This window comes from Ahaetulla prasina, chromosome 7 (genome assembly GCF_028640845.1).
Source record: "Ahaetulla prasina isolate Xishuangbanna chromosome 7, ASM2864084v1, whole genome shotgun sequence".
Taxonomy (NCBI): Eukaryota; Metazoa; Chordata; class Lepidosauria; order Squamata; family Colubridae; genus Ahaetulla; species Ahaetulla prasina.
The window spans coordinates 40,987,682-41,012,032 of NC_080545.1; the positions used below are offsets into that span (position 1 = coordinate 40,987,682).

The 24,351-nt window shown below is 39.9% G+C and overlaps 1 protein-coding gene across 5 annotated transcripts in view; it reads left to right on the forward strand.

The window, feature by feature from the left end:
* Positions 1–555: 555 nt before the first annotated feature.
* ARID2 (AT-rich interaction domain 2) overlaps positions 556–24,351 on the forward strand; it is a 295,603-nt gene continuing 271,807 nt past the window's right edge. For 2 of the 5 annotated variants that reach the window (XM_058191209.1, XM_058191212.1), the window contains exons 1-3: positions 584–1,197; positions 1,369–1,462; positions 2,513–2,610. In XM_058191209.1, coding sequence (XP_058047192.1) covers positions 1,106–1,197; positions 1,369–1,462; positions 2,513–2,610 — 284 coding nt within the window. In that variant the 5' untranslated portion in view covers positions 584–1,105. The other 3 variants (XM_058191210.1, XM_058191214.1, XM_058191213.1) reach the window with 3 other exon arrangements.

A 24,351-nucleotide genomic window follows, 5' to 3' on the forward strand; every position in this document is an offset into this window, starting at 1 on the left:
AGATGAGAATATGCATTATACTGTATGCATATGTATATGTATACATTATATATATATGTATATGTATTATACTGTAAATAACTTCACAAAAAATTTACCTTTAAAATTTTCTAAAATCTATTAGAGAAGGATATTTATTACTATTTAAAGAAACACAGTGGCTATATTTATTCAAAAATACCTAGTCCTCCCCCTCCTCTTCTTTTTTATCTTTCAGTAAGTATTCCATTTGTTTAAAGTTTGGAATAATGGAAGATTTCCTCTGCCCCTAACCCTGGAACAACCGGTAGTAGCCCTTCCTCTCTCTCCTGCCTTCTCTCTTTCCGCCCGGCTTTGTGTGAAGTTTGCGGCACATTGCAGATGAGCCCTTAGCCGCGAGAGAAGCCTATTGTTCCCCGCCAGGAACTGCTCGTTGGCAGGTCTGGCTTTTGCCATTTCGAAGCTCCTTTTTGCAATTCCTAGGCTGACCGCCGGGGTTCGCTGTGTTGCGCTCTCGCCCAGGCAGTAGCACGGCTGCCTCAGATCTTTTTGTCTGAAGAGAGAAGTGAATCTTGCTGCTGTCGCCGTCGTACAGTGTGTATATATGTGTGTGTGCGCGCGCGCGTGTATGTGAGAGAGCGAGGGAGAGGGGAGATTTCATGGGTTCGCGTCTGTAATACACATACACTGTCAGTATCTCACTCCAGCTTCCCCAACCCCCACCCTACCACAACACTAACCCAATTCATTGTGTGATCCAGCAGCACCATGATGAGTCTCATGTGCAGGCTGGCTTGGTTGGGCTTGTGGTGTTGAGAGCAGCAGGCAGGCAGGCAGGCAGGCGGCGGCAGCAGCAGCGGCAGCAAGAATTACCGAGAGGTACCCCTCTCCCTCCGTGTGCGTTGTGTGGAGATAGGACTTGGAATTACCACTCCGGCTTCTCTTATTCCTTTTAAACTTTTTTTCCTTTTTTTTTAAACCAAGCCCCTCTCCATGGCTGATCCCCGGCCGAGTACAGGAACCTGGATCTCTTAAAGGCAAGGAGGAGTCGCGGATTGTTGTTGTTTTTCTATTGGATTTTTTTTAAGGAGACAAAACCCAAATCTTTTAAATCCGAGGGGGGAAAATGGCAAACTCGGCCGGAAAAAACCAACCAGACCATCGGAGAAAAGGACTCGCTTTTCTGGACGAGCTGCGGCAGTTTCACCACAGCAGAGGGTAAGGAAAATGGGGAGATGGAAGGGGATGGTTGGTGGGGGAGGTTGTTTAAACCGACTGATTTTTAACTTCCAGCCCCTGCCCTGAAGGACGAAACGGCCCCCTGCGAGGGGAGAAAAGGAGGGCAAGTTGACAAGTTGTTTCTTTCTCTCTCTCTCTCTCTTTTGCCAGGTCTCCTTTTAAGAAGATCCCTGTTGTGGGTGGAAAGGAACTGGATCTTCACGCTCTCTACACCCGAGTCACCACTTTAGGCGGATTTGGGAAGGTGAGTGGAAGTTTTCCTTTGGCTTTCCCTCCCACTAACCTCCCCTCGAAACTCTCTTCCGACCCTGGGGGAAAGGCGGTTGGCAGGGGGTCGGGATCGGTCGTTCTTCAAGCCGGCTTGGGAAGGAGGGAAGTAAAAGAGGGAAGCAGGCAAGGTAGGTTGGCGGCTCGGCCTTGTTGGGGAAGAGCCGAAAAGGGATTCAGGGATGCCGAAGGCAGCTTCTCCTGCCCCCTTTCCCTCTGCCCTCGGTATTTGGCTCGTTCCCTCCTTTTCTGGGGAGAAGGCGAGTGGAGGAGGTTGTGTTTGGAAGCAGTTTCTTCCGTGTGTATGTGTGTGTGTGTGTGCGCGCGCGCGCGCGCCTCGCGCAGAGTCTGAGTGCAGTTTTAGTGGAACTCAAAATTAGCGGGCATGTTTAACATCGATAATCGGCACGGAGCATGGGCTAGGAAATGATTCTCGCTGCCGTGGGGGGGCCTTGGCGCTGTCCTCGGAGCCCCTTCCGGGGAGAAATAACAAAAGGTGCAGCCAAGACGATGTGTAATCAAATAGCCATCTTTAGGCTTCAAGACTAGGGACAGAAATGTAGGCCTCAAAAGGAAGGCCTCTCTGTATCTGTGGAGCTTGCGAAGATGGGGGACTCAGCGGGACGGTTTTCCTGCACCCTCAGGTGGTGGGGGTGGCCCCCACCGAGACTTCCTTGGCTCAATTTCAACTTCTTTGGGTTTTAAGGGACCGCGGGAGGATTTAAAAGCAGGCAACAGAGGAACTCCCGATTGGTTATTGTCCAGGCAGCGAAGACAAAAACAAACCTCCCCACAGAATAAAATCCGTTCACCTTCTCACTCCTCTAGAAAAGAAATGTAAAACACAAGGGGAAGAGCAATATTATATCGCAGGTGACTGTCAATAAGAATAGAAAATCTAGATCCTATCATTTTTTTAATCTTTATCATATTTGTCTGTTTCATGGCAGCCCTTTTGATGGTGGCAATCAACGACATTGTGTGTGTCTGTGTGTGGATTTGTGCATCTGTGTGTTGTTTTTGACAGGTATCTGAGAAGAATCAGTGGGGAGAAATAGTGGAAGCATTTAACTTTCCCAGAAGTTGTTCTAATGCTGCCTTCGCTTTAAAACAGTATTACTTGCGGTAAGTGCCATCAGATCTCTTGAAACAGTGGCATTATGCTTTGAATGATATTTCAATTTATGTGAAGGTACAAAATACCTTCACTTTCTAAAACATATTAAAATTGTTTTCACTTGGCAGCTGAAAGGCTTTTATGTTTGAAATTTTTGAATTTCCTTCTATTTCTACCAGAATTAAAGTTAAGATGCACAGAGTGCACAGATAGCTGTTGTAAACTTTTTATTAATACTAATTAATATTAGTATTTTAATTGCTTTCCTAAGAAAATATAAAGTACTGAGTTTTAAAAACTTCATTTTAATAAGGAAATGGCATTCTTGCTCTTTGGAGACTGACATACTATTATTTTAAAGACTATGTACACATTGTTATCAAGATTATTGCTGGTCAAATGTTGGTTTAGGTAAAGGTAAAGATAAAGGTTCCCCTTGCACATATGTACTAGTTGTTCCTGACTCTAGGGGGCAGTGCTCATCTCCGTTTCTAAGCTGAAGAGCCAGTGCTGTCCAAAGATGTCTCCGTGGTCATGTGGCATGACTAAACGTCAAAGGCTTTTGGAACGCTGTTACCTTTCCACTAAGGTGTGGTCCCTATTTTTTTACTTGCATTTTTACATGCTTTCAAACTGCTAGTTGGCAGAAGCTGGGGCAAGTAACGGGAGCTCACTCAGTTACACAGTGCTAGGGATTTGAACCACCGAACTGCTGACCTATCTGATTGACAAGCTCAGCTTCTTAGCCACTGAGCCACCATGCCCCCTAATGTTGGTTTTTTGAAACTTCATATAAATATACATTTTTAAAAAACATTTTTCAAATGACTTCTGAAATGATTTTTAAATATTCAATTGTAATACTAATCAATTGGTCTATACTCTTCTTCAGAGACTTCATATTTAAAAAAAAAAATAGTAAGAATTGTCATGGTGATTTTCTTCTGTTTTTTTAAAAACACTTAAAAATACATTTACAAGTTATATGGTAGGTTTGTATGTGTTATTGTACATTAGAAATCCTGTTCTATCAATTGTGACTGTTGTCTTAAAAAAGAGTTTTGCAGGTTTGTAACATAAATATGAGACACTATCTCCCACTCCTGTCAATTTAAGAAGGAGCGGCAGTCTTTTATGATATGCAGGTTCAAATAATTTGATATCAATCTGCTGAAAAATTATTATTCTGATAGAGAAAATGCAATTCTATTAGTACAGTTATTTTTGATTGTCCTAGATTGACTTCCAGTTGGAAGCTGCAGAGTTCACAGCCATAGTGTAGAAACAGTTATTGGATTATCAGAAAGTCTGGAAATTCTTCCATAGAATTTCTTAGGTGTGCACGTATATAGTTTTTGTGTACTTAAGTTTTGTACTTTTCATTTCTAAACAGTCTGAATAAGATTAAAGAACTTAATCCATAATTTTTAAAATATTTTTTAGTAATCATGCTGATCAATAAATTGAACCACATGATTTATGCTATTAGAGAGATTGAATATTAAGATGCCTTTTTAGGAGTTTCTAATCTGGGTATAAAATTGCAATTACAGTTGTCTAAACTGAGACAATAAGCATCTTTGACTGAGACTTTTTTGTCTTTTCTTTAAACTAGGTGATCATTTTGTACTTTCTTCTCTCTAAAACATTTGAAAATCCAGTTTTGTTCTGTGGTTTTTAAATAGATCTAGCTTAAAATATTTGGTCCCAGTGTTTTCAGACTGGTTTTTATATATTAGGAATATATCAAGAACATATCTGAACGTTGTAATATTCTAACAATTTTGAATGAGTTTTGTTATTTCATCTTCTTCTTTAATCAAAGCAGACGTATCCACTGAATTCTTGGGATTTTCATATAATGTGATAGTGAAGCATACTATTAGAACAATATTAGAAAATAAAAATGGTTTTTAATTTGCAAGAGTATTATAAGGAAACTTCAGAGCTCCTGAATGGAGAAAGCTGTAAAGAGAGAGAAATATTCATGAATATATTTAATAAATTTAACTTTTAAACCTTTTGAGGAAGAACTTGAACAGTCTTTCATTTTCATGTGTTTGAATAATTGTAGTAATATAAACTTCATATTGTTGATACTTGTGTCATAGTGATCAACCTAGATTGTAAACCTTACTTTTCCCACCTCAATTCCTAATCACATACATATTGATTTTATTGATTAGAGGTTTACCTGTATTATATAAATCTGTAATTATTTTTCAAGTTACACACATATACAGAGGCCTAATTCTCAGGTAAACAATTGTGCTGTATTTTAAGAAAGGATCTTTGAGGTTGTAAAGTGTGTTTCAGAAAGAGACACCCTATTCTTAAGCTGAACATATTTATGTGATTTTATTTATTTATTTTTAAACTTATATCCTCTTTCTTCAATGACTCAGTGTAACTTAAATGAGAATCTTCTCATTTTATATTGGCAAGAGCACAACTATGTGCAATATATTGGATTGAGAAAAAAAAAAGGTTTCCCAAAGTCACCTGATGTGCTTTAGGGTAGATAGGGACTTCATTGACCTAGTCCAACACCTTAACGATCATATCACACTGGCTGTCTTTCCAGATAGTGGGTTTTGCTACTACCCAGTGTCACAGATAAATATACTTAATATCTGCAAGCCACAGGGCAAAAATACTAAATTTATAGTGAAGAGTATTGTTTAATGCTAGCGATATTATTCATAAGCATTTTTATTTATCTTCACATCACATTTTTGTTCATTGTTATGTCATTTGTTATGAATGACATAACAAAAATGCTTTTTGTAAGTGCACCTAATCCTTTTGATGGATCTCTAAGTAGATATTAGCATGCCTATTGATACATGTTTTTAAAGTACTCTATGATGATAGACGTGGTGGCTCGGGCTAAGACAGCTGAGCTTGTTGATCGAAAGGTCGGCAGTTCGGCGGTTCGAATCCCTAGTGCTGCCGTGTAACGGGGTGAGCTCCCGTTACTAGTCCCAGCTTCTGCTGGGACTAGTAAGTTTCGAAAGCACATAAAATATAAGTAGAAAAAATAGGGACCACCTTTGTTGGGAAGGTAACAGCGTTCCGTGCACCTTTGGCGTTGAGTCATGCTGGCCACATGACCACGGAGATGTCTTCGGACAGCGCTGGCTCTTCAGCTTTGAAACGGAGATGAGCACCGCCCCCTCGAGTCGGCAATGTCTAGCATGTAAGTGCGAGGGGAAACTTTACCTTTACCTATAATGATAGAAGTATGACTGGCATTGTTGATGCTTAGAATGTTTTGGTATGATGTAAATTTCCTCATGGAAGCATAGGCTAGGAGAAGTGAAAATATCAGAATGAAACTAGTAAAGGTTGGAATATTTCTGTCATTTGCAATATCCATCAACCATTGCTCAAATGTTTTATGAACAAATTAGGTATTCTATATATTCATGTCGAATATCTTTTAATATTGTGTTATATAGTTAAAAACTGTGTCAAATTAATATTTATGGTAGATTAGGATTATAGCCAGCATGATTCAATAAGGGAATACTAAATTTGAAGTTTAGTTATTTATCAAATTTATATTTTGTTAAACTGTGGATCAAATGTTCTAAACAAGCTGGTGTATTTAAAATAGAGTTTCATAGTTGTTGACTTGTTATTGATTAGTTATTATTTTTTTATGACTGCCATTTCTCTTCATTTAATCCCAGAAGTAGAATTTTCAATATGTGCTATATTTCTTAAGTAAAAATTATCAGAATTATTTCAGAAAGATATTCTGCTGTTTTACTGGTTTTAGACATGCTATGGAACTGAGATCATTTATGAAAGGACTATATAATTGTGAGTTTTCTGTTTCTCAGCAACCTGAAGGATGCTGTTTCTATTAACTGAGCAAATAAGCAATGATAAAATGGCTAGTATCTCTATTCTCTACTTGACTTGTATTTCCCATTCCAGATAATAGAAGATACAAATACCATGAGTATTTTTAAATGTGTGAATGGTTTTAGCGGTCTATATGTTATGCTTTGATAAAGAAGTGACATTCTGGGTTCTGGAATGCTGGGGAAATAATTTGTGTGGGCTGTGAAGAAGTTTTACAGCTGGTTCTAAAACAAATTGAAATATGAACGTTATTTAATTAGTAATAATACTCAAGGTTTCTCCCCTTAGGAGCTAAGGGGGTCATGGACCAGAAGCCAGATCTTCGCTGTGGTAGCCCCTCTGCTTTGAAATACTTTACCCCAGAAAGGTGTCAAGTCCCATAATTGCTGACATTTTACATAGCTGAGAAAACATTTTTTTAAATCAGTTTTTCAAAGCTTAATAGTGATTGAGCTGTGTTTGTTCCTTTTATGTTTCGGCAGGAGGTATTTTATTTTGCATTGGGAGGGTTTTATTATATTGATTGTTTTTATATTTTTGAACACCACAAATCTGGTTGTATGGCCAGTATAGAGATACTTTTCAAGGGGCATAGAGGCTCAGTGGTTAAAGACGCCGAGCATGCCAGCTGGAAAGCTGACAGCCCAGACTGGAGACAGCAAGATGAGCTCTATTTACTTGTGCCAGCTCCTACCCACCTAGCAGTTAGAAAGTATGCAAATGTGAATAGAAGTGCCCACTTCGGAGGGAAGGTAACAGTATACAGATAATGCTGGCTCCTTGCCTAAGAAACGGAGATGAGCACCACCACTTTTACCTTTACTTTAGAAATACTTTTAATATTTTTTTAAATAACATGTATGTAGACATATGTTTAAGGGACACGGTAGCTCAGTGGCTAAGACACTGAGCTTGTCGATAGAAAGGTCGGCAGTTCAGCGGTTTGAATCCCTAGTGCCACGTAACAGGGTGAGCTCCCGTTACTTGTCCCAGCTTCCTAGCAGTTCGAAAGCACGTAAAAAATGCAAGTAGAAAAATAGGGACCACCTTTGGTGGAAAAGTAACAGCATTCTGTGCGCCTTTGGCGTTTAATCATGCCAGCCACATGACCATGGAGATGTCTTCGGACAGTGCTGGCTCTTCGGCTTTGAAACAGAGATGAGCATCGCCCCCTAGAGTCAGGAACAACTTGCACATATATGCGAGGGGAACCTTTACCTAGACATACGCTTAGAAATGCTAGTGCACAGGTGTCAAACTTGCCACATCGTGTTGCTGGCATGTGATCTTTCGCGATGTTTTCCCCATTCGCAAAGCTGGGGTAGGCATGGCCTGTGAGTGATGCATCCGGCCCGCAGACCACTAGTTTGACAGCCCTGTGCTAGTGGAACCAAGGGACTTTTCTAGTTTAAGTGACAGGCAACATTCAAAATATTGAAAAAAAGAGTATGCCTGACTTAAGAAGGCAGAGTAACCAGATTTTAAAAATGTTGAGAAAAAGGAAACTTGAATGCCTTAGGATGTCTGATATTTTGATTAAAAGTTTAATCAGAACACTTATTACTTAGAGGAAAGTTCTATGGTATTTCAAACTGTATAATATTGGCTATGAAACTGATACAAAACCAAGTGTTTAAAATCACAAAACCTTTGTATAGTCCTTGTTAAATATTAAACTTGGATGTAACAACAATACAAACAATATGGGTAATTTTTAAATTTTAATGGGGAATACTTTAACGCAAGAATCATCTCAAAATAATGTTTTATATCCGAATTTATAAGAAAGGATCTCTCCATGTATAAACAAGTATGTGGGTCTCCAAACATATATATAAACTTAGTTTTTTCCATCCCTCGTAGTTAATCTGCCACCAAATTACTTAGGATAAGCATATTGAGATTTTTGGTAGAAAGCAAATACTTTAATATCAACCATTATTTTTGTTGGTATTCTTGGTTAGTTTATTTTATGTTTGTGAGAGAGTGTGTGTGTGACATCTTTGTCTCAAACAGGAATTGATCTAATGAAATGAACTTTGCTTTGTGAAGCTTATATAGTAATCAATTTGTTACTTTGTAAAGTGTCACCAGATTCTTCAGGTTTTTGACCAGACACATTTACTCCTAGATATGCATCAGAAATATTCTATATATTTTCTGCTAACTTTTACTTTCATTACACATGTTGGATGATATGAATTAGGCTTTTCTAATTAGCTATCTTGAGCTACTGTTTCTAGTGTTTCTGCAAGCATGGACTTTGTTTTAAACTAACAAAAATAACAGCCTTCTCAGTGCTAAGAAAAAGATTTTACAGATTCTTCACTTTGTTGCCACAGCGTTGGTGTCCCGTAAACACATTGGTTGTCAGTGAGGAATAGTTTTAAGATTGCTAGTTGATCCTGATAGTTCTTTCATCTATTAATTTTGTATCATTTTACAAAATCTTCTAAAAAGATGAATTTGTAGATATGTTGCAGTACTTTTTGCCTGTATTTTACAGGTTAAAAAAGTGCAATTGTATTGTTTTTCGTATATATTTTCTAAGGCAGAAGTAGTTCCTATATTATCATTCTGGCCTGCTGAATTTTGTCTACTTGAATAATTTAGTATCAAAAATGCTTGTGTACAAATATTCGTCAAGGTTATTCAGTTCTGAATAGATTTATTTATGTATTTATTTATTTTGTCGCAACAGTATATATAAGCATAAGCATGAAAGTAACTATATAATATATAAGCATATATATAAGCATAAGTATGTAATAACTATATTAATTGTATATAATGAAAGGAAACAATAGGACAGGAACGGTAGGCACATTTGTGCTCTTATGCACGCCCCTTACAGACCTCTTAGGAATGGGGTGAGGTCAATAGTAGACAGTTTTTGGTTAAAGGTTTGGGGATTTTGAGAAGAGACCACAGAGTCAGGTAGTGTGTTCCAAGCTTTAACAACTCTGTTACAGAAGTCATATTTTCTGCAATCGAGATTGAAGCCGTTAACATTAAGTTTAAATACATTGTTTGCTCTTGTATTGTTGTAATTGAAGCTGAAGTAGTCTTCAACAGGAAGGACATTGCAATAGATGATTCTATGAGTTAAACACAGGTCCTGTCGAAGGCGGCGGAGTTCTAACTTTTCTAAACCCAAGATTTCAAGTCTGGTGGCATAAGGTATTTTGTTGTATATAGATCATTATTTGAGTGTAGATGTATTATGAATAATAACTGATGATGTGAAGGTAATTTTTAATTGTCCTTTTATGTAGACCAACTAGGATGTATTGTATAGAATAGATGAAACCAAAGTTGACTGACATTGAGAAGTAGATAATTTAGGAATCTTACTAATTCCTAAATTCCTTATTATTGGTTCAAAAGAGCAATATGTTACCAGGAGCATCTGTAGTATACTGATGGAGTTAAATTATAGTTGTGTAGACAACAGAGTTCACATAAAATAATGCACGTGTGTCTAAATTTGTATGATATTGCCGTGTGCTTACAAATACAATGTCTTTTGATTTAAAGTAGAAGAAACATGGAATTTCTGAAATACATTTCTTCTAGGGATGATATTAATATCCTATTGTCTGTAATATTTGGGATGTTTATATACATAATTCTACATCCATAGTTACTAAACTAGATTTCCATGAAAGTTATTTTAAAAAGTTAAGTTTGTTGTCAAAATATTGTTGCATCTTTTAAAAAGTTTATTTTGGCAACAGTTAAAAGAATAAAATTTTAACAGAATGAATGTCTTAACAAATCTGCTCAAAAATGAATGGCTAAAAATTTCAACTAAACTATTTTAACTTTAAAATAGTTCCTTTTAGATACTTTCTATTTTTTGATCCATTCCCACATCCAACAACTTTTCCTTACTTGACAAATAGATACTTTCAGAAAGCCATCAGTAAATTATAATAATATTTCTATGTAAAGTTAAGAAGAAACTCACAGCAGATTAAAATAAGTCAACATAGCAGTTTTGCCAGGCAATCATTCCTGGTACATGGCATTGGTAAACATGATGATGTGTCAGGGATGGAAAAATGTAATTAGTCCACAGGTGGTGATGGGAAAATATTTTCATATCATCCGTCCTGTCAAATACATATAGTATATAGAACTACAGTCATACTCATGGCAAAAATTTGCTCAGAAAAAGAGAATTTCCCATTCAAGATGCAAAGTTATAAATCTTCACATAGATTACTAATAATAATACTGTTACTGTAACATGCAAAAGAATAATGGTCACTATAGCAGAGGCATTGTAGACCTCTTTGGTATACTAATAGAATAACAAAATACCAGAGTTGGAAGGGACCTTGGAGGTCGTCTAATCAAACCCCCTACTCAGACAAGAAACCCTATAATTTTAGACAGATGATTGTCCAATCTCGTCTTGAAAACCTCCAGTGTTGGAGCACCTACAATTTCTGAAGGCAAGCTGTTCAATTTGGTTAATTGTTCTAGCTGTCAGGAAATTTCTCCTTAGTTCTAGGTTAGCTTTCTCCTTTATTAGTTTCCATTCATTGCTTCTTGCCTGCCTTCAAGTACTTTGAAGAATAGGTTGACCTAGTAGTATGCAAGCTTCCCAGGACAAGGACTTAGAGGTTAATGATGGAGCAAAACCACCTGACAGGAAAGCAGAAGAGAAGCTATGAATCACAGTCAGATTCCAGAAGTTGGAAATTGCTCTATAAGTTACCACAAAGGATGAAAAACAAGGGTTTGTATGTTTCAGGCAAATAATGCAATATATGGTGTTCATTGGAAAGAAGTAATATCAAATATTAAGATATTGTGGTAGAGAGGTAGTGAAGATTAAAACACACTATACTGCAAATTCTGCAAAGCAGCATTCACTTCAACAGCAGAGTTGAGTATTTTTTCTTATTTCAACTCAGGAGGCCTATCCATACTCTTGAGAATGAAGAGGGTTATATTAACTATATGGGACATGCAGATAGATGGCTGTAAAGTAAAATGTTCGATTTGTAGGATAGGAGGAAAAAAATCTCCCAGGGATTTTGGTGCATGGTCAAGGAAAAACAGTTCGGTCCATTTTGTTGACTTTCATATAATCCCAATTATATTTACATTGACTGACCCCTGCAGTCATACTTACCAATAGCCCAGTTGTTTATCTGGGTTTTCTGGTTGTATAATATCCTACTTTATTCAAGATGTTGGAAACTTACCCATAACTTTTATTGGAAATCGGGTAGCAAAAGAGAGTAGATGTGACAGATGCACTAACCATATATGATAGATATATTACTTAAATGATCAATGTAACTGAAAATAGCACACAGTGTAAAAGACAAATTCCGGTCCCTTGCAACTAGGGTTGATGCCATGTAAAAGCTCATATATGAGTCATGAGATAATGTAAATTCTCCATCTTTCTCTCGGAGGTTAAAGAGATATACCATTTTGATAGATGTGACAGATACATTCAGCCCTAGCAATTGGAATGATCTTGATATCCTCTTCTCAATTTTGAGAGAGCAGAAGTCTGAAAGAAATAGTGCAACGAAGAGATCTGTCTGTTAATTCTATATAAGAAACTGGAATACTTTTAATTGAAAAGCATCAATAGATTGTAGAATCATGTTTTCAGAGCATCTTATATCAACAGTTCTGTTGCAGAATAGTTTGTTCATTTACATCATTGTTCCTACACTTTGCTGCATAAGGCATTACTTATTACATAATAATTGGTGACAATTTCGCCCAGAGGTGTAATCCACTTACCTTCGCTACTGGTTCTCAAATGGGAGCGCGCTTTGCTCACATACGACACCTGTGTGCATGCGCAGAACCTGCACATGTACAGAGCGTAAAAAACGGGACGTGATGACATCCAGGTGGCTCCTGCCGCCAGCACTACCGGTTCATCCGAACCGGATAGACCTGGCTGCATTTCACCATGGTATAGCTCCGCTACAACATGAAGATGGGCGGGATATAAATGCAAATAATAATAATAAAAAAAGATTAGTCACACAGGGGAACAGTTAAAATTGTGGTTACTATTGCTAGTCTTATTTATACCTGACTTTTCTTAATGGCCTGATGGCAGAGGAAGAGTAGCATTATCTCTGCATCTATTAAAAGTTTGCTTATAGAGAGCCAAAAAAACCCCACAGAAAGACAATAACAAATTAATTACATATTTTCTTTGCAGTTACGTTGCAGTAAGACTAATATTGAAATTGTAAGGAGAATGAATTATATCAGCTGCTACACAGAGGTCTGTAACCTTAGATTCTCAATTAATACTTGAGAATTAGGGCCTGTGAACTACCAGTTTTTCTAGTATGCTTATATTAGCCTGTTTTTGCTGAAGAGAGCCTAATGACTAAAAGACTCCTCTCTCTTTTGAGAATTGTAGCAAAGCTGTGCTTAATTTCATATAGCTGGGTTGTAATCCTGAAAAACAGAACTAAATATAATGGCACAAAACCACTTTTGTGCATGGTATTGTACTTAACCTTGTATTATTTAAATGAGAATACCAAAAGAAGTTGTTAACTAATACAGTTACCTAAAATAGTTTTCATATGTTGGTGGGAGCAAGGAGATACAAAAAAGGTACAAAAAATATAGCTGTCATATTTTAATTGTACATTCTACCTTTTTGCTTGCTTTCTTGGGTCTTTTTGCTTGCACTCTTAGTTGAAAAATGAAATTAGAGAATAGAGTTATGATGAGAGACAGGTTCAGATATGAGCAGATATATATTAGCAATATGCATATCCTATATTTCTTTTGAGTACAAACTTGTACAGAGTACTTTTGCTTCATGATTTCCATCTCCCTGTTTTAACATGAGAGATACAGCTTCTTCCTGCATGCCATATCAAGTTGTGGGCGTGCTCAGACAGAAGTTTAAGTACTAATGAGCATATGCTATGACTAAGTACAGAGTCATTTGCTGTCCTGTATTCTGTTAACAGTGATGCATATATGCAAATATCTCCATTGGATTTAATAAAGTAATTTTAACTTTGAACATGTTTTTTTGTTGGGATAACTTTTTAACAATAGAGCTTCAAGGGACTTTTTTTTTAAATTTGCATTTATATCCCGCCCTTCTCCAAAGACGCAGGGCGGCTTACACTATGTCAAGCAATAGTCTTCATCCATTTGTATATTATATACAAAGTCAACTTATTGCCCCCAACAATCTGGGTCCTCATTTTACCTACCTTATAAAGGATGGAAGGCTGAGTCAACCTTGGGCCTGGTGGGACTTGAACCTGCCGTAATTGCAAGCACCTGCTGTTAATAACAGACTGTCTTACCAGTCTGAGCCACCAGAGGCCCTTCAAAGTTCAAGACTTCAAAGTTAGGCTGTGTTTCCACTGGTATGTTAATTCTTATCTCTTCAAAGGTCCTTGCGCCAACTTAGAAAATGTGATGTACCCCTGAAGTTATATCTTTATTGAGACTCAATACAAATACAAAGTGTTTAAATACATTCACTTACATTTTTGAAATTACTTAGCCATTAATAAGTTTGAACAATGTGTCTTTTACAAATGAATAATTACAGAATACTACAATTCTGAATATTAATATTTTAATTAAAGAACTTTGATTAAGTTCTTAGGCAAAAACCTAAGACTAGTAAACTGTCAGCAGAATATCCAAATCAGAATGCTGTTTATAAAAATAATAATAAACCTATTTTCAGGCTGAAATTTGGTAAAACTATCAAACCAAATATTTTGTTTACTTTATTTATATTATTTTATGGAAATTATTTTAATTTTGTTGCCTATTTTGTGAACATAAGAAACCATCTAACAGGCACTTTTATTTCAGCAATTGATTTATAAGTATGAGAGAGTGGTTTTGGTTTTATGTAAATTTATATTCAGAAGATTGTCTTAATTTTAATACATAGCTTTGAACTTCCTGGGAGATAACAATAGTTTCATAATTTGTGCATCTGAAATAATCAAAAGCTAAAAGCTAATAGCCATTCATAATTTTGCTCATCACAGTTGTGATATCAGCACCCCAAACAGCAGTTAATATAGTTACTTTGGATTCTATTATAGGTTAAATGTTTAATGTTATGAATTAGTTTAATAAAATGAATTTCAAATATTTTTCTATGGATATTGTATAACAGGTTAAAACATTTAAAGAGATTTTATTTGTATGAAAGTAATATTATTTATTTTCTTTTAATCTGTTACTTGATAAAATTATACTGGCAAGGGTGAAAAGAGTTGGTAGATAACGTATAGCCTGGTTTTTTTAAAATTATATTCTTTGGCAGGAAACATACCAGCAGGTGTTTCTTTGGGTTGGTCCTCCTTCAAATTAATACTATGTTTTTTTGGTTACCTTGCATCTGTGCAGAAATTTTCTGTGTTCCCTTTGAATCATTCTTTTGAAGGATTGCATGTTGTATATGCTCCACTTGTGTCAATTTGATAGCCCAGATTTTTGCAGTGTGGTAACTATCACAATTCTGACAGAGATTATGGGATAGAATGTAATAGGTCTACATCCTGATTTTTTAAACGGCCAGGAGAAATCTTAGTGCTCAGATCCCTTTAAGATTCAATAAACTGCAAGTTGAAGGTGAAAGTGACTGTTCTTCTCTTCAAAATAATTTTATATGGAATTTCTTTATTTTCTCCAAATACCAAATGAAGAATTGGTGACTGCTTTGCTGTAAAATGCAAAAATATTTGGGGAGAGGCATGGGATTAGGATAGTATGATTGCAGTTGATGGAATATATATCACACAAAGCTTTTTTCACCACCACCCATTTTCTACACTACAGGCATTCCTGAATATGTTAGTTCTTCCTTTGTAGCTAACTAACATTGATTGGTGGCTTGTTCAGCATTTTGTGTCAGCTGTGCTATATAAGTCATTGCAACAGAGTAATATTTCTAATAGATTAATGAAAAAGTATTCCAAATTCACAAATTTTAATTTATAATCTCTTTAAAAATAAAGTGACAAATGGGGCTACTTTTTATAGTTGTAAAAAAATTATAATTTTATAATTATATAATACCCTGTTTCCCCCCAAAATAAGACATCCCCTGATAATAAGCCCAATCGGGCTTTTGAGTGCATGGTAATAAGGCCAAGTGCTTATTTCAGGGTTCAAAAAAATATAAGACGGGGTCTTATTTTCGGGAAAACACCAGAGGTGGATTTCAGCAGGTTCCGACTAGTTCTGGAGAACTGGTAGCAGAAATTTTGAGTAGTTCGGAGAACCAGCAGTAAAAATTCTGACTGGCCCTGCCCCCATCCATTCTCTGCCTCCCATGTCCCAGCTGATTGGGAGGAAATTGGGATTTTGCCGTATCCTCCTCCTGGAGTGGGGTGCGAATGGAGATTTTACAGTATCCTTCCCCTATCAAGCCTTGCCCACCAAGCCATGCCACGCCCATCAAGCCACACCCACACAACCGGTAGTAAAAAAATTTGAAACCCACCACTGGGAAACAAGGTAAAGGCAAAGAAATGCAGAGGGAAAGAAAACAAAGAAATGTGCATCATTGCATCATTTCCTTTCCTTTCCTTTGGGGAGGAAACCCCTGAGGCTGGTGTGGTATGAGTTGGTACAGTCCAACAACTCTATGCCTTACTGCCTTGCTCTGATTGAAGAAACTACCTGCTTGGGTAGTGAAAGGTCTCAAACCAATATCAAAAAATTACTCCAGTTGCAATGATTCAACTTCAATTTCAGACTGTTTCTGGAAAGTACTGATATATTTGAAGATTAGACTGAGATTAAATCTGGATGGGATGGAATGCATTTTATTTTATTTTATTATGAATTAAAGAGTTCTTTTTTCATTTTTATGCCTTACCCATGCAACTTTTGCATCTTCTCATTTTATCTCCATCCAGTCTGAGTCTTTCCTTTCTCCTCCTCTCTTCACTTCAGCTACCCTCTTCTTTTAATTACGCTTCTTTCTGCTATATTCTTCTTTTTGGCTACTGCCCTAAAATATGAAGAGGGAGAGGGATATTTGCTTTTATTTGAGGGTTTCAGTCCATAAAAAATGTTGAAATATAGAAATAGGGATTGTGGTGTTTTTTTTCAAGTATATGTTGGTCAGTAACTAAATTAAAGGATTGATTAATAGATTTTTTCAGGCAATTAATTTTAATTGGCATTTATTTATCTAGCCCTGCCCTTTTGGGAAGTGATCAAAATTCAGATGCTTGGCAACAGACTTACATTTATGATGTTTGCAGGATCCTCGGGTTATCCCTTTTTGCAGCCTTCTGAAAGCAAAGTCAATGGAAAATCCAGATTCACTTACAACCATGTAACTAACTTAACTGCATTGATACATTTAACAACTGTGGCAAGGAAGATTGTAAATTGGGGTAAAACTCACTTAACAAATGTCTCACTTAGCAACAGAAATTTTGGGCTCAGTTGTGGTTGTAAGTCAAGGACTATCTGTATACATAGAGAAAAAATACTAAGATTTAAGAAATATCAAAGGAACTTTACATGTACAGAGTTGAATCCTGATTCTACAATATATCTGTTTTGATGCAGATGCTAATACAAAACTAATTATGGTATAAGTTCAGAAGATCATCATACAGTAAAGGAAAACAGTAGATAAGTGTATATCTCTAACATTAGTACCTAGGAATATATACATATTAGTTTCTGAAGCATCTGTCTTGAGTTCACATGGTTCTGCTTTTACACCTTGGAAAACAGCTTCATGCTTATCCAGAATAGAGTTTAGGAGCCAGTGTGGAACTTTGTAGTTGGTGTATATTTGTGGTTGCAGGTGTTATCACAAAATATGCACAAAATATGCACAAGGTAACTTGTGTACCTTGTGCATATCTTGTGTAATCAGTAACTCTCTATTACAGACTTTAACCTTTCTTCATACAAGTTAATTCCAGTTTAAAACTTGCATTATTCTGATTACCTATACATGACTCCTGATCTGACATTCCTAGTGGGAAATACATATGTGTAGTGGTGGTAACAGAAATATTAATAGCAGCAATATATGATATCCATTAATAGTTCTTGCTGATATGACTTCTGTGCCCTGTTACCTCCCTACTTTGTGCCTCTTTGCCTCATCTCTTTATTTCCCTGTTATCATTTTTGATTCAGTGGTTATGGCAGTCATTACTAGCAGTTGTATTTGAGAATCCATAGTCTTACTGAAGATAGCTCATTTAAACTTTTTATCTGCTATTTGGAAGTATTATTCTCCTATGTGCTGCTTGGAGAGTCCAAGTATGGGGTCAGTTTGTCTGATTGGCCAGAGACTGAGTTGGAAATTCTTTGGCTATGCCTCCTCCTCCTCCTGGCCAAGCCTCAGTTTTTTTCAATTCAGTTGGCCTAGAGAGACTTATCTTGAATTGGTTCTTCAATTTATTAATTATAATTAGGACAATTGGATTAAATTAAAAAAAATCTTTTAAATTCAGCGCCGGTGTTGGAAGGATAGAGGCTTCAGTCCAAACTTCACTGGCCTCAGTGCGTGGAAGCCGCGGCTTGCTGGGAGGCGTGCTGATTGGGAGGCTGATAGCTGCCATTTTGTGGGTGGTAGCCATTTGAGTGAAGCTGCTACAAGCAGTGAAAAGGATCAGGCAGCTTTGGAGCACCATTGGAGCCAGGGAGAAGCAGCCTTATGCGGAAGAAAACCGTGTTTCCGGTTTCCATGCACTGACTGTGGTGTTTGTGACCATGTTGCCGGTCTCACGTCCCCTTGTTACTGCTGCTGCTGCTGTTGCTGTTTTGCAGCCTGTCCTGCGCTAACAAACCGTGTTGCCGGTTTGGTGCTATTTTTGAGGCCTGTACTGCGCAGTGAGTACCTCGGTACTATGGATCTGTTATAGCAAGTTCCCTTGAAGAATTATTCCAGGCTAATTACCAGTGGTTACAGCAATAATAGCCGACCGTATGGCCTCTTAATAGTAGTAATTCTGCTGCTTCTTCCCCCCCAGTCAGCAGCAGGCTGGGTGTTCTGAGCCAAAGAAGACTAGATCAGGATCCAAGAGGCCTATTACCAGATCCGAGGCCAAGCATTCCAAATCAACTTCTTCAGTATCTGAAAAAGATGCTCAGGGAAGGCAAAAAGCCTTGGAAAAACATTTTGTGAAGGCCCAAAAGCAGGCAGAGGCAACAACAGTCCCAGGGGTCTCTGGAAGCACTAGTGTGCCTGACATGATTTTAGCACCGGTTATGCTATCTCCAATACAGGATGACCAGCTAAACTGTTCTCCTAATGTGATACCAGACTTGCAGGAATTCCATGCTATCCCTTTCCAGGAAGGGAGTGATCAGGCCTCTATCCTGTCTGCGTCTGGATTACTACCTGTATCTGGCAACAAACCTTCTGTTCCATCTGCCACATTTATGCCTACAGAGGTGGGTCTCTGTCCTCAGGAGAATTTAGAGCAAAGCTCTAAAGCAGAATTACATAATGCCATAGCGCAGACTATTGCCAAGGGTATTGATGCTGCACTTACCCAGAGAGGTTTGATGGGGCCTTTAAATCCCAGACCTTTGCAGTCTGGAACCCTGCCATCATCATTGGCATAGAGATAAAGGTTATGTTGAAGATCCTCATTCCCCACCACCATCAATCCAAAGCGAGGCTTCGCTGGAACGGGGGAAGAATTTGGAGATTTTGAATTTTCTGAGGATTAAGTGGTTTCCCCAGACAAACCCACATATTCTGGGCTGTTCCGTCCCAACCTTTTAAAGACCTTATTGCTTAAGGCCTAAACAACAGCCAACATGGGTCGGATGAGGAGTTCTACTGAGGACGCCCTGGAGTCTCAGGAACCCTATGCCAGCCTCTTTATGGAACAGGTCACAGCACAAGAGGTTATTCCCTCACCTAAATTTTTTGAGGATGTTATTCAAAGGCAGTGGGATCAGCCTGCATCGATACTTGCCCCTAGTGGCATGGATAAGGAAATGTATACAGCGGAACAGGAGCTAGAGGAGCACCTCCGAATTCCAGCTGTGGATGTCCCTCTGGCCACATTGGCTTCAGCTGCAATTCCCCCTTCCGATACTGCAGAAGGGTTGCAGACTGAGGATATGAAGGCTGAGTTATTTGCCCATAAAACTCACCAGGCAGCTGCTTGGGCAATTAGATCGGCCACAGCCTCTTCCTTTTTCTCTAGAACATCGCTCTTATGGTTGAGGCAGATGCAGGCCAGGGCCTTTCCAGAAGATACTCTTGTCTGCAACAAGATACCAGTAAATTAATCACTGCAACTGAGTACTCAGCTGATGCGACTCTCAATGCGGCCAAGTTCGCCTCTAGGGCCCTGGCATCCAATGTCACCTCCAGACGCTTGTTATGGCTGCACCAGTGGCATGACATGAAGTCCAAATGGAGATTGGGCAGCTACTACATTAAGGGGCATCAGCTGTTTGGGGAGGTGTTAGATCCAATCCTGGTAGAGGGAAAAGATAAACGGAAGGTCCTTCCTCATGTTTACAAGAGAACGTTCAGGAGACCTACTCCCTTCTACCGCAGGCAGTCCTTTTGTGGCTCTGAGGCAGGATTCCTCGCCCCACAATACCACAGACAGTATTCCCACAGTATGGACAGGACACAGAACAAGTCAGCCTTTCGAGACAGGGCTTGATAACCACAATCCAGACGGCCCTATAGGGTCACCAGTAGCCAGCCTTACTGCCACTCAAAGTGACTCACAGTCACATATTCCCATTGGCGGCAGCTTAAGGATGTTTGCCAGCCAGTGGAGGGATACCACCACTGATGTTTGGGCATTACAAACAGTAAGGCTCGGGCTAACCCTAAAATTTTGTTCCAGCCCCCCACAATGATTTTTTCAGTGCCCCGTTCCCAGGGATGCCACCAAAAGGGCTATGATGGAGGCCAAGATTCAGCATTTGCTGGACAACAACACCATAGAGCTGGTGCCAGTGGGGCAGAGAGGCCTCAGTTTTTACTCTGTCCTCTTTCTAGTTTGGGTGGCCAGAGAGCCATTTTGAATCTGAAGGAACTCAATGTACATATAAAGTACAAAAGGTTCAAAATGCAATCCCTTCATACTATTCTGGGTTGCATCAGACAGGGAGATCTTTTAACCTTGATAGACCTTAAATAGGCATATCTCCATGTTTCCATCAGACTATCCCACAGGAGGTTCCTTAGATTCTTATATGCTGGCCGCCATTGGCAATACCAGGTGCTCTCTTCGGCCTGTCCTCGGCCTCACAAACTTTCACCAAGCTGCTAGATGTAGTAGCAGCAAATCTGCGGGTGAGGCCCATCTGCCTGCAGTGTTACCTGGACGACATATTAATTCAGCTGTCGTCCCTCAGGCAGACAGAACAGGACTTTCAAATCACGGTCCAGACTTTCCAGGATCACAGGTTTTCTGTGAACTGGGAGAAAAGCCAATTGACACCATCTACCAGCCTAACCCATCTAGGGGCAGTGATCAATACTCATTTATCACAAGTGTTCCTGTCTCAGGAGCGCTGAGACAGCATAAGGGAGATGGTGTGACAGGTCAAGTCCTTAGAGCTAGTTCCCTTACTGCTCCACTCCCAACAATTACGGAAAATGATATCCTGCCTATTTATAGTCCTGTGGGCTCAATTACATACAAGAGCCTTATAATGGCTACTTCTGCCCAGTCAGAGATCAGGATGCAGCAACTCAGTGTCCAAGATCAGGGTCCCCAAGCAGGTTCTCCAATCCTTGGACTGGTGGACATCAGCCACCATGGAGGAGGGATGTCTATTCCGAGAACATCCCAGACTGGTGCTAACATCAGACACCAGTCTATTTTGCTGGGGTGCACACTGAATTCCAAAGTGAATCGAGGTCGGTGGTCTCAGCAGGATCTACTCAACGACATCAATTGGCTGGAGCTGAGAGCAGCTCATCTGATGCTACGCCACTTTCAAAACGACTTGTCAGATCAACATGTGCTTCTCTTAATGGAAATGTAACTGCCAAGGTGCATGTCAACAGGCAGAGGGGCACTCGCTTCAGGGTCCTAATGCGTGAGGCAAAGGAATTACGTCTATGGGCGGAGAAACATCTGTGGTCATTACGGGCGGAACACATTGCCGGGATGTCCAACTCCCAAGCGAACTGGTTGAGCAGAACAACCATCAACCAGTCTGAATGGAGACTCCACCCAGACCTATTTCACCAAATAACAGAACAATTCGGGATTCCGGTCCTGGATTTATTTACCAGTCCACAGAACACTCAACTTCCAAGATTTTTTTCTAGGTTTCGGACACCAGTGGCTGAGGGGGTCAACGCCCTTTGTTGCCTGTGGCCAGCCAATCTGTTGTATGCCTTCCCACCCAGCCCTCTAATACTGAGGATCATCAGAAAGATCTTGGAGGAGGAGGAGGAGGTGTTGTTGGTGGCACCTCACTGGCCACAGCATCCGTGATTTGCGGATCTGATATCACTGTCCATCTCATGCCCCTGGAAAATACCACTGCACAGGATCTCCCCAGCCAAGGGGTCCTGCAACATCTGGACTCTTAATGGCTCCAGTTGGCTGTTTGGCACTTGAAAGGGAGATCCTCAGAAGGGGACATTTCTCTGGCAATGTAATTTCCACTATTGTTGCTTCCCGAAGGGCATCAACAAACAGGATATATGGAGCCACTTGGGCTTCATTTTGTTGCTGGTACACCAAGTAGAAAGTGGTACCTACATCAGCGACAGTTCCACGAGTCTTGGACTTTCTGGAACTGGGTCTTGAAAAAGGATTATCCACAAATGCACTCCACAGGCAGGTCACGGCCTTGGCTGCCATCCTGCCAGGTGAGGGAACGTCCTCCCTCTTAGCAGCCGAGGGTATGTAATTTTCAGAAAGGAGTGTCCAACCTGTTAGCCCCAACGGTCCACAGATACCCAACCTGGGATCTTTTAGTTGTTTTACAGGCACTCACATTACCTCCGTTTGAGCCCTTGGGGTCAGCCAGCATCAGACTATTCACATTCAAGGTTGCCTTTCTAGTAGCAGTCACATCTGCACGCAGGATTTCGGAGCTGACAGCACTTTTGGTGCATCAAGAGTTGTGCATCTTTCACCCTGACAGAGTCATTCTCCGTTTAGACCCGACATTTGTTCCAAAAATTAACACCTGGTTCCACAGAGCGCAGGAAGTTATTCTACCAGACTTCTGCCCGAAACCCAGACATCCGCACGAAAGATGCTGGCCTACCTTAGGTGTACGCAGAGCTCTACGGAAACACCTAAAGCGCACAGCTTCCTTCCGATGGACGGAATCTTTGTTCGTTTCTTTTCAGCCCAGGTCTATGGGAAAGAAGATGTCACCGTCCACCATTGGATGTTGGCTCAACACTTGTATTGTGTTAGCCTACAAACATCAGGCCCAACCCACACCACGCCACATCATGGTGCACTCCACTAGAAGTGCGGCCACCAAGGCGGCCTGGGCTTCACAGGCCTCGATTCTGGAGATTTGCAGGGCGGCAACATGGGCTTCCCCCTCTCCATTCATGAAGAATTACATGTTGGACAAGTTTGCTTCCGCGGAAGCAGCATTCGGGAGGCTAGTGTTACAGCATGTCCTGCTGGCCGAAGGGACCCTGGACCAATCTCTCTCCTGCCCAACAGGGGTGAAATCCTATCAGTTTGGTGAACTGCTTCAGGTGAACTGCTAGGGATCATGGGCATCAGTTCCCCAAACTGGTAGTAATTACCCCTCCTTGGCCCCACCCATGCCCAGCCGATTGCTGCTCACTCTTCTGCCAATCAATATTCCACAGAATATCCATATTCTCCCTCCATTCAAAAAGGAGCTGCTGCAGCCTGTCCTTTTAAGGTAATCCCCAGGAGGGAGGGGGCCGGGGGGGGCAACCATAAAGGGAACAGCAGCTCCGTTGTGAATGGAGGGAGAAAAGTTAGCATTCTCTCTGCCACAGAATTCAATGTTAAATTCATCAGAGAGAATGCTAACTTTTCTCCCTCCATTCACAACGGAGCTGCTGCAGTCTGTCTCTTTTAAGGTAGTCCCCAAGAGGGAGGGGGGCGGGGGAGAGCAGCAGGAATGGAGCCATTTTTGTGAAAGGCAGGAAAATGTGGAAGGGGATTTTCCTGCCTGTCATCCATTCCTCAATCTCATCACAGACTGAGGGAAGAATGGTAGGCAGGAATATTCCCCTCCCCATTTTCTTGTCATTCACGACAAAGAGTGGCTGGGAGGGGAGGGGCTGATGAGGGATGTGAGGGATGTCGAGTTGGCCATTCCCACCCAGTCACATGACCTCCCCCCAACAAGCCATCCCCACAGAACTGGTAGGGGAAATTTTTTAATTTCACCCCTGCCGCCCAACGACAATTTAGCTTGGGTATATCCCATGCTTAGACTCTCCAAGCAGCACACAGGAGAAGGAACATTGGACTTACCTGAACGTTCTTTCTATATGCACTGCGGGAGAGTCCAATCCCACCTGGTTTGTTTATGGTCTGGGGTCCAGGAGTGGTCGATTTCTTCAGATGGACTACGTCTTCTCCAGATCCTGGTCTTCGTTGAAAAAACTGAGGCTCGGCCGGGAGGAGGAGGTATGGCCAAAGAATTTCCAAATCAGTCTCTGGCCAGTCAGACGAATTGAACCCATGCTTGGACTCTCCCGCAGCACACGTAGAAAGAACATTCAGGTAAGTCCAATGTTCCTTTCAAGCTCTAAAAACTTCTTTGCGGAAAAAAAAATCAGTAAATGCATTTGAATAAGAATGGCAGCTAACAGTAGTGATAATAGTATGTCAACTGTAATTAAATCCAGAGTTCTTATCTGGAGTTGATCAGTGATCAAAGAAAATATGGGAATA